The 10,263-nt window shown below is 43.0% G+C and overlaps 1 protein-coding gene across 3 annotated transcripts in view; it reads left to right on the forward strand.

Moving 5' to 3' along the window:
* The first annotated feature begins 1,584 nt into the window (after positions 1 to 1,584).
* ift140 (intraflagellar transport 140 homolog (Chlamydomonas)) overlaps positions 1,585 to 10,263 on the forward strand; it is a 43,696-nt gene continuing 35,017 nt past the window's right edge. The window contains exons 1-10 of one of the 3 annotated variants that reach the window (XM_058387104.1): positions 1,585 to 1,710; positions 2,147 to 2,316; positions 2,421 to 2,645; positions 2,733 to 2,854; positions 7,761 to 7,906; positions 9,009 to 9,184; positions 9,327 to 9,418; positions 9,687 to 9,793; positions 9,928 to 10,067; positions 10,183 to 10,263. The exon at positions 10,183 to 10,263 is cut by the window's right edge and continues 123 nt beyond it. In XM_058387104.1, the coding sequence (XP_058243087.1) occupies positions 2,170 to 2,316; positions 2,421 to 2,645; positions 2,733 to 2,854; positions 7,761 to 7,906; positions 9,009 to 9,184; positions 9,327 to 9,418; positions 9,687 to 9,793; positions 9,928 to 10,067; positions 10,183 to 10,263 (1,236 nt within the window). In that variant the 5' untranslated portion in view covers positions 1,585 to 1,710; positions 2,147 to 2,169. Of the gene's footprint in view, positions 1,861 to 2,146; positions 2,317 to 2,420; positions 2,646 to 2,732; positions 2,855 to 7,760; positions 7,907 to 9,008; positions 9,185 to 9,326; positions 9,419 to 9,686; positions 9,794 to 9,927; positions 10,068 to 10,182 lie in introns of all 3 variants that reach the window. The other 2 variants (XM_058387097.1, XM_058387113.1) reach the window with 2 other exon arrangements.

Here is a 10,263-nt window from a genome sequence, read left to right on the forward strand (position 1 = left end):
TAATGTCTAAACTGTTGGCAACAAAAGTGACTCCACCCCTAAGTGGAAATGTCCAAATTGGGCCCAATTAGCCATTTCCCCTCTCCGGTGTCATGTGACTCGTTAGTGTTACAAGGTCTCAGGTGTGAATGGGGAACAGGTGTGTTAAATTTGGTGTTATCGCTCTCACACTCTCTCATACTGGTCACTGGAAGTTCAACATGGCACCTCATGGCAAAGAACTCTCTGAGGATCTGAAAAAAAGATTTGTTGCTCTACATAAAGATGGCCTAGGCTGTAAGAAGATTGCCAAGACCCTGAAACTGAGCTGCAGCATGGTGGGCAAGACCATACAGCGGTTTTACAGGACAGGTTCTACTCAGAACAGGCCTCACCATGGTCCACCAAAGAAGTTGAGTGTATGTGCTCAGTGTCATATCCGGAGGTCATCTTTGGGAAATAGACGTATGAGTGCTGCCAGCATTGCTGCAGAGGTTGAAGGGGTGGGGGGTCAGCCTGTCAGAGGGGTGGGGGGTCAGCCGGTCAGAGGGGTGGGGGGTCAGCCGGTCAGTGCTCAGACCATACGCCACACACTGCATCAAATTGGTCTGCATGGCTGTCGTCCCAGAAGGAAGCCTCTACTAAAGATGATGCATAAGAAAGCCTGCATACAGTTTACTGAAGACAAGCAGACTAAGGACATGGAATACTGGAACCATGTCCTGTGGTCCGATGAGACCAGGATAAACTTATTTGGTTCAGATGGTGTCAAGCGTGTGTGGGGGCAACAGTGAGGAGTACAAAGACAAGTGTGTCTTGCCTACAGTCAAGCATGGTGGTGGGAGTGTCATGGTCTGGGTCTGCATGAGTGCTGCCGGCACTGGGGAGCTACAGTTCATTGAGGGAACCATGAATGCTAACATGTACTGCGACATACTGAAGCAGAGCATGATCCCCTCCCTTCAGAGACTGGGCCACAGGGCAGTATTCCAACATGATAACGACCCCAAACACACCTCCAAGACCACCACTGCCTTGCTAAAGAAGCTTGTAAAGGTGATGGACTGGCCAAGCATGTCTCCAGACCTAAACCCTATTGAGCATCTGTGGGGCATCCTCAAACGGAAGGTGGGGGAGCGCAAGGTCTCTAACATCCACCAGCTCTGTGATGTCATCATGGAGGAGTGGAAGAGGACTCCAGTGGCAACCTGTGAAGCTCTGGTGAACTCCATGACCAAGAGGGTTAAGGCAGTGCTGGAAAATAATGGTGGCCACACAAAATATTGACACTTTGGGCCCAATTTGGACATTTCCACTTAGGGGTGGAGTCACTTTTGTTGCCAACAGTTTAGACATTAATGTCTGTGTGTTGAGTTATTTTGAGGGGACAGCAAATTTACACTGTTATACAGGCTGGACACTCACTACTGTACATGGGTCATTTCTTCAGTGTTGTCACATGAAAAGATATAATAAAATATTTACAAAAATGTCAGGGGTGTACTCACTTTTGTGAGATACTGTATATACTTGTACAGTATTTAGTATTTAATTTATCGACTTTTATTTTGAAATCTGAGTCCACTCGTTTCCACACAGGGTTGCCTCGGTAACCGGAAACGACGCCTGGTGAAGCCTGGAGAAAACAGCGAGCTCTGATTTACGGCGTTTTTTATTGCACATATGCGACATATAAACTTTAAAATCGTCACCAAATAAAACACCGTTATGGTAAATCTTTTATCAAGCACTTGCACTGGTTTCTCCTTTTGAAGTAAGCTTTCATTTTAAAGCGCTGGATTTATGTGGAAGGCCAGCTAAGTCTGGTCGTATTACATTTAGCGTCTTCCTTCCTAGATAAGTGCACTGTGTAACTGAAAGGTAAGGGCGCTTTACACCCTACATAGTGCACTACGTCTCTCTTAGCGTGCTGATTTGGAATGTGTAGCTGTGTACATTAGCAGGGATAGATTAACGATAAAAGAGTGCAATGTGTTTCTTATTAAACTATTTGTTAAGGTTTCTTTTTTTTTAATGCTTATTTGAGAAATAGTATCATTTTCTAATTAGCGAGGTTTTGTACTTAAAAAATGTGAGTGCTTTTCTGTCTAATTAACTGGTTTGTAAGATGCTATCCTCCATCTGTGTGTTCTCTGTGTTATTAAAGGTCATTTAAAGTTGTTAAAGGTGATGGCTGTTTATTTTGATCACCGTATTGATGCGCCGGACAGTAACGGGGAGACGACTCTGATCACGTGGCACTCTGCTCAGCCCTTATTGGCTGTGGGCTCCTTTAACCCCGCCTCCGGAGGCTGTGTAGACATTTACCTGCAACAGGTGAGTTGAAAAGTATAGAGAACATTTAACTGCAAGTTTTTCAGGACACCTGAACTCACCTGTGTGTGTGTGTGTGTGTGTGTGTGTGTGTGTGTGTGTTTCAGGGTGAGCGTGTGGAGTTGTGTCATGTGGAGCGTGTGTGTGCGCCGGCACTGTTGCGTTGGCATCCCACTAAATCGGTGCTGGCTGTGGGCTGGGAGACAGGAGAAACTCTACTGCTCACACACCCACATGGAGAAAACACACTCCTGCCCAACAACACACACACCGCCTGTATCACACTGCTGCAGTGGAGCTGCAGCGGAGCCAGACTGGTCACAGGGGATCAGGTCAGCACACACACACACACACACACACACACGTGTGTGGAAGGAGTCTCCATTGTCAGTGCTCTGTGTGTGTGTGTGTGTGTGTAGGCAGGGGTGCTGGTCGTGTGGAAGCTGGATGCTCGAGGGAGGCTGAACGGAACACACATAATGAAACAGACCTACAATAAACCTTTAACCAACTGCATCTTCAGACCCACACCACCCACAGAGTGAGACGCACACACACACAGATATGGCGGGATTAGTTAGATTTTTAATGAGGAAGTGGGATTAGTTACACTTTCATATGGAGAGGGTGGGATTAGTTACACTTTCTTAAAGAGAGGGTAGGATTACTTGGATTGGGGTGGTGGTGGCTCAAGTGGTTAAGGCTCTGGGTCATTGACCGGAAGGTCAGGGGTTCAAGTTGCCACTGTTGGGCCCTTGAGCAAGGCCCTTAACCCTCTCTGCTCCAGGGGCGCTGTATCATGGCTGACCCTGCGCTCTGACCCCAACCTCCAAGGATGGGATATGCAAAGAAAGAATTTCACTCTGCTGTAATGTATATGTGACAAATAAAGCCTATTTCTATTTCTACATTTTCTTAAGGAGAGGGTGGGATTAGTTACATTTTAATATATAAACAGTGGGATTAGTTACACTTTCATTTGCAGAGGGTGGGATTAGTTAATCTTGAATATGGAGATGGTGGGATTAGTAACACTTTATTAATGAAAGTGTAGGTACACTTTCTTAAGGAGAGAGTGGGGTTAGTTACATTTTAATAAGGAGAGGGTGGGATTAATTACACTTAAATACATAGAGGGTGGGATTAGTTACACTTAAATACAGAGAGGGTGGGATTAGTTACACTTAAATACATAGAGGGTGGGATTAGTTACACTTAAATACATAGAGGGTGGGATTAGGTACACTTACATATGTAGAGGGTGGGATTAATTACACTTAAATACAGAGAGGGTGGGATTAGTTACACTTAAATACATAGAGGGTGGGATTAGTTACACTTAAATACATAGAGGGTGGGATTAGTTACACTTAAATACAGAGAGGGTGGGATTAGTTACACTTAAATACAGAGAGGGTGGGATTAGTTACACTTAAATACATAGAGGGTGGGATTAGTTAGACTTAAATACATAGAGGGTGGGATTAGTTACACTTTCTTAAGGAGAGGGTGGGATTAGTTACACTTAAATACATAGAGGGTGGGATTAGTTACACTTAAATACAGAGAGGGTGGGATTAGTTACACTTAAATACAGAGAGGGTGGGATTAGTTACACTTAAATACATAGAGGGTGGGATTAGTTAGACTTAAATACATAGAGGGTGGGATTAGTTACACTTTCTTAAGGAGAGGGTGGGATTAGTTACACTTAAATACATAGAGGGTGGGATTAGTTACACTTAAATACAGAGAGGGTGGGATTAGTTACACTTTCTTAAGTAGAGGGTGGGATTAGTTAGACTTAAATACATAGAGGGTGGGATTAGTTACACTTTCTTAAGGAGAGGGTGGGATTAGTTACACTTAAATACATAGAGGGTGGGATTAGTTACACTTAAATACATAGAGGGTGGGATTAGTTACACTTAAATACAGAGAGGGTGGGATTAATTACACTTAAATACAGAGAGGGTGGGATTAGTTACACTTAAATACATAGAGGGTGGGATTAGTTACACTTAAATACAGAGAGGGTGGGATTAGTTACACTTTCTTAAGTAGAGGGTGGGATTAGGTACACTTACATATGTATAGGGTGGGATTAGTTACACTTAAATACAGAGAGGGTGGGGTTAGTTACACTTAAATACAGAGAGGGTGGGATTAGTTACACTTAAATACATAGAGGGTGGGATTAGGTACACTTTCTTAAGGAGAGGGTGGGATTAGTTACACTTAAATACAGAGAGGGTGGGATTAGTTACACTTTCTTAAGGAGAGGGTGGGATTAGTTAGACTTAAATACAGAGAGGGTGGGATTAGTTACACTTAAATACAGAGAGGGTGGGATTAGTTACACTTAAATCCAGAGAGGGTGGGGTTAGTTACACTTAAATACAGAGAGGGTGGGATTAGTTACACTTAAATACATAGAGGGTGGGATTAGTTACACTTAAATACAGAGAGGGTGGGATTAGTTAGACTTAAATACAGAGAGGGTGGGATTAGTTACACTTAAATACAGAGAGGGTGGGATTAGGTACACTTAAATACATAGAGGGTGGGATTAGTTACACTTACATATGTAGAGGGTGAGAGTAATTACACTTAAATACATAGAGGGTGGGATTAGTTAGACTTAAATACAGAGAGGGTGGGATTAGTTACACTTAAATACATAGAGGGTGGGATTAGTTAGACTTAAATACAGAGAGGGTGGGATTAGTTACACTTAAATACAGAGAGGGTGGGATTAGTTACACTTAAATACATAGAGGGTGGGATTAGTTAGACTTAAATACAGAGAGGGTGGGATTAGTTACACTTAAATACAGAGAGGGTGGGATTAGTTACACTTAAATACATAGAGGGTGGGATTAGTTAGACTTAAATCCAGAGAGGGTGGGATTAGTTACACTTAAATACAGAGAGGGTGGGATTAGTTACACTTAAATCCAGAGAGGGTGGGGTTAGTTACACTTAAATACATAGAGGATTAGTTACACTTAAATAAAGAGAGGGTGGGATTAGTTACACTTAAATACAGAGAGGGTGGGATTAGTTAGACTTAAATCCAGAGAGGGTGGGATTAGTTACACTTAAATACAGAGAGGGTGGGATTAGTTACACTTAAATACAGAGAGGGTGGGATTAGGTACACTTAAATACATAGAGGGTGGGATTAGTTACACTTAAATACAGGGAGGGTGGGATTAGTTACACTTAAATACAGGGAGGGTGGGATTAGTTACACTTAAATACAGAGAGGGTGGGATTCGTTACACTTAAATACAGAGAGGGTGGGATTAGTTAGACTTAAATACAGAGAGGGTGGGATTAGTTACACTTAAATACAGAGAGGGTGGGATTAGTTACACTTAAATACATAGAGGATTAGTTACACTTAAATACAGAGAGGGTGGGATTAGTTACACTTAAATACAGAGAGGGTGGGATTAGGTACACTTAAATACATAGAGGGTGGGATTAGTTAGACTTAAATCCAGAGAGGGTGGGATTAGTTACACTTAAATACAGAGAGGGTGGGATTAGTTACACTTAAATACAGAGAGGGTGGGATTAGTTACACTTAAATACAAAGAGGATTAGTTACACTTAAATAAAGAGAGGGTGGGATTAGTTACACTTAAATACAGAGAGGGTGGGATTAGTTACACTTAAATACAGGGAGGGTGGGATTAGTTACACTTAAATACAGGGAGGGTGGGATTAGTTACACTTAAATACAGAGAGGGTGGGATTCGTTACACTTAAATACAGAGAGGGTGGGATTAGTTAGACTTAAATACAGAGAGGGTGGGATTAGGTACACTTAAATACAGAGAGGGTGGGATTAGTTACACTTAAATACAGAGAGGGTGGGATTAGTTACACTTAAATACAGAGAGGGTGGGATTAGGTACACTTAAATACAGAGAGGGTGGGATTAGGTACACTTAAATACAGAGAGGGTGGGATTAGTTACACTTAAATACAGAGAGGGTGGGATTCGTTAAACTTAAATACATAGAGGGTGGGATTAGTTAGACTTACATATGTAGAGGGTGAGAGTAATTACACTTAAATACAGAGAGGGTGGGATTAGTTACACTTAAATACAGAGAGGGTGGGATTAGTTACACTTAAATACAGAGAGGGTGGGGTTAGTTACACTTAAATACAGAGAGGGTGGGATTAGTTACACTTAAATACAGAGAGGGTGGGATTAGTTACACTTAAATACATAGAGGATTAGTTACACTTAAATACAGATAGGGTGGGATTAGTTACACTTAAATACAGAGAGGGTGGGATTAGTTACACTTAAATACAGAGAGGGTGGGATTAGGTACACTTAAATACATAGAGGGTGGGATTAGTTACACTTAAATACAGAGAGGGTGGGATTAGTTACACTTAAATACATAGAGGATTAGGTACACTTAAATACATAGAGGGTGGGATTAGTTACACTTAAATACATAGAGGGTGGGATTAGTTACACTTAAATACAGAGAGGGTGGGATTAGTTACACTTAAATACAGAGAGGGTGGGGTTAGTTACACTTAAATACAGAGAGGGTGGGATTAGTTACACTTAAATACAGAGAGGGTGGGATTAGTTACACTTAAATACAGAGAGGGTGGGATTAGGTACACTTAAATACATAGAGGGTGGGATTTGTTAAACTTAAATACAGAGAGGGTGGGATTCGTTAAACTTAAATACATAGAGGGTGGGATTAGTTACACTTAAATACAGAGAGGGTGGGATTAGGTACACTTAAATACAGAGAGGGTGGGATTAGGTACACTTAAATACAGAGAGGGTGGGATTAGTTACACTTAAATACAGAGAGGGTGGGATTAGTTACACTTAAATACAGAGAGGGTGGGATTAGGTACACTTAAATACAGAGAGGGTGGGATTAGTTACACTTAAATACAGAGAGGGTGGGATTAGTTACACTTAAATCCAGAGAGGGTGGGATTAGTTACACTTAAATCCAGAGAGGGTGGGATTAGGTACACTTAAATACAGAGAGGGTGGGATTAGTTAAACTTAAATACAGAGAGGGTGGGATTAGGTACACTTAAATACAGAGGGTGGGATTAGTTAGACTTAAATACAGAGAGGGTGGGATTAGTTACATTTTCCTGTAGAGAGGGTGGGATTAGTTACACTTTTTAATAAGAAGAGGGTTGTATTAATTACACTTTCCTAAGGACAGGGTGGGGTTAGTTACAGTTTCATATGGAGAGGGTGGGATTAGTTACACTTTCTTAGGAAGTGGTTTGGTGAAACGGGACATAAAAATTGGGGTATATTATTCACTTATGTAGGTTTCTATTTTAATTCAAGTACTTACATAAACTGTGTGTGTGTGTGTGTGTGTGTGTGTGTGTGTGTGTGTGTGTGTGTGTGCGCACATATGTGAATGCAGAGATGTTGCGATGCTGGCAAAAGCAGCAGTCAGTGGTGATGAAGATGCTCTGGATAAATTTAATTGGAAGAAAAGTGGTAAAAGGGGTGGAGTTTGGTCTCCTGGTTCCCAAGAAGGACTCGTCATCTACATTAGCACCTCTGATGGTGCGTCTCTCTCTCTCGTTTCTCTCTCTCTCTCTCATTTCTCTCTCTCGTTTCTCTCTCTCTCATTTCTCTCTCTCTCTCTCTCTCTCGTTTCTCTCTCTCTCTCTCTCTCTCTCTCTCTCTCTCTCATTTCTCTCTCTCTCTCTCTCTCTCTCTCTCTCTCTCTCTCTCTCTCTCTCTCTCTCTCTCATTTCTCTCTCTCTCTCTCTCTCTCTCTCTCTCTCTCTCTCTCTCTCTCTTTTCTCTCTCTCTCTCTCTCTCTCTCTCTCTCTCTCTCTCTCTCTCTCTCTCTCTCTTCTCTCTCTCTCTCTCTCTCTCTCTCTCTCTCTCTCTCTCTCTCTCTCTCTCTCTCGTTTCTCTCTCTTTCTCTGTCTCTCTCATTTCTCTCTCTCTCTCTCTCTCTCTCTCTCTCTCTCTCTCTCTCTCTCTCATTTCTCTCTCTCTCTCTCTCTCTCTCTCTCTCGTTTCTCTCTCTCTCTCTCGTTTCTCTCTCTCTCTCTCTCTCTCTCTCTCATTTCTCTCTCTCTCTCTCTCTCTCTCTCTCTCTCTCTCTCTCTCTCTCTCTCTCTCTCTCTCTCTCTCTCTCTCTCTCTCTCTCTCTCTCTCTCTCTCTCTCTCTCTCTCATTTCTCTCTCTCTCTCTCTCTCTCTCTCTCTCTCTCTCTCTCTCGTTTCTCTCTCTCTCTCTCTCTCTCTCTCTCATTTCTCTCTCTCTCTCGTTTCTCTCTCTCTCTCTCTCTCTCTCTCCCTCTCTCTCTCTTCCTCTCCCTCTTTCTTTCTCTTTCTCTCTCTCTCTCTCTCTCTCTCTCTCATTTCTCTCTCTCTCTCTCTCTCTCTCTCTCTCTCTCGTTTCTCTCTCTCTCTCTCGTTTCTCTCTCTCTCTCTCTCTCGTTTCTCTCTCTCTCTCTCATTTCTCTCTCTCTCTCTCGTTTCTCTCTCTCTCTCTCTCTCTCTCTCATTTCTCTCTCTCTCTCTCTCTCTCTCTCTCATTTCTCTCTCTCTCTCTCTCTCTGTATTTTTAAAGAAACCTTTGATCTCTCTCACAGTACCTAACATTATACTGTTTCCTTGTGTGTGTGTGTGTGTGTGTGTGTGTGAGACAGGGTGTGTGTACAGCGTGGACGAACATGGCCGTAGTGTACACTTGCTGACTGTTGAGGGCAGAGTGCAGAAACTGTGTTATTTGGAGCGCAGGGCCGTACTCGCTGTGGTCACAGACTCCCTGCTGCTCTCACAGTTCAGCCTCGATCCAGAAGGTGGCGCTCAGGAGCTCAGCAAGGTGACATCTAATCACAACACACCAAATTACCCAACAAATTATTCTCTACTTATTCAGCATACCGTTAAAATAAACACATTATAATGTTCTTGTGCAATGACGTGTGTGTGTGTTTGTGTGTGTGTATGTGTGTGTGTTGTAGGTGAAGCTGAGTGGTAGAGGAGGACAGAGCTTAGACCTGGTGTGGACAGAGAATAGACTGCTAATCACAGCATCAGGAGATCAGACCATCAGGTGTGACCTCTCACTCAGTGTAGCCAATAAAATATCTCTAATGTGCCATGTCCCAATCCACCTTGTTGCCTAGGTAGGGCACTACACACACATTTCCACTAGAGGTCACGGGATCACAGGATCTTTGAACAGATCCTGGTTTCTGGCATGCCCACTCTGGCCTGAAGATGGTGTTCATGTGAACTATGTAGTGAATTGTGTGTGGTGTGTGGTTTGGGACATGCCCGCTGTGGACTGAGTGTGTGTGTGTGTGTGTGTGTGTATGCAGGTTGTGGGATCTGGAGAGAGATGATAACTACGTCTTGTCTCTGGACGAGAACCTTGGTTTTGAGAAAGGAGAGCTGCTCAACTGTGTGTCCTTCTGTGCTGCTAAAGGTGAACACACACACACACATACGTATGTATATATATATATATATATACATACACACACACACACACACCATCTGCCTGTGTAGTATGATGCATGATGGTGGTGTATCTGACTCTCTCTTTTATCCATTTCCCAGCGGTCCTTGCAGCAGGCACCAGTAGGGGGCGCGTTGCTATGTGGCAGATGGTGACACTGACCAATCAGAAAGGAGACACAAAAACTCATTGGAGGTTACAGACGCCTACTGAACTGGAGGGAAACATCACACAGCTGCAGGTACTGGTGGACTATATTACCCAGAATTCTCTGCTCACCTAATCTACTACACATTAAAACAAACATTCTCTCTCTCTCTCTCTCTCTCTCTCTGTGTGTGTGTGTGTGTGTGTAGTGGGGATCCAGTCTGCAGCTCTTGGCGGTGTGTAACAGCAGTACAGTGTTAATTCTGAGTGAACATGTGATGAGTTCCCAC

Source organism: Hemibagrus wyckioides, linkage group LG01, assembly GCF_019097595.1.
Source record: "Hemibagrus wyckioides isolate EC202008001 linkage group LG01, SWU_Hwy_1.0, whole genome shotgun sequence".
Lineage (NCBI taxonomy): Eukaryota > Metazoa > Chordata > Actinopteri > Siluriformes > Bagridae > Hemibagrus > Hemibagrus wyckioides.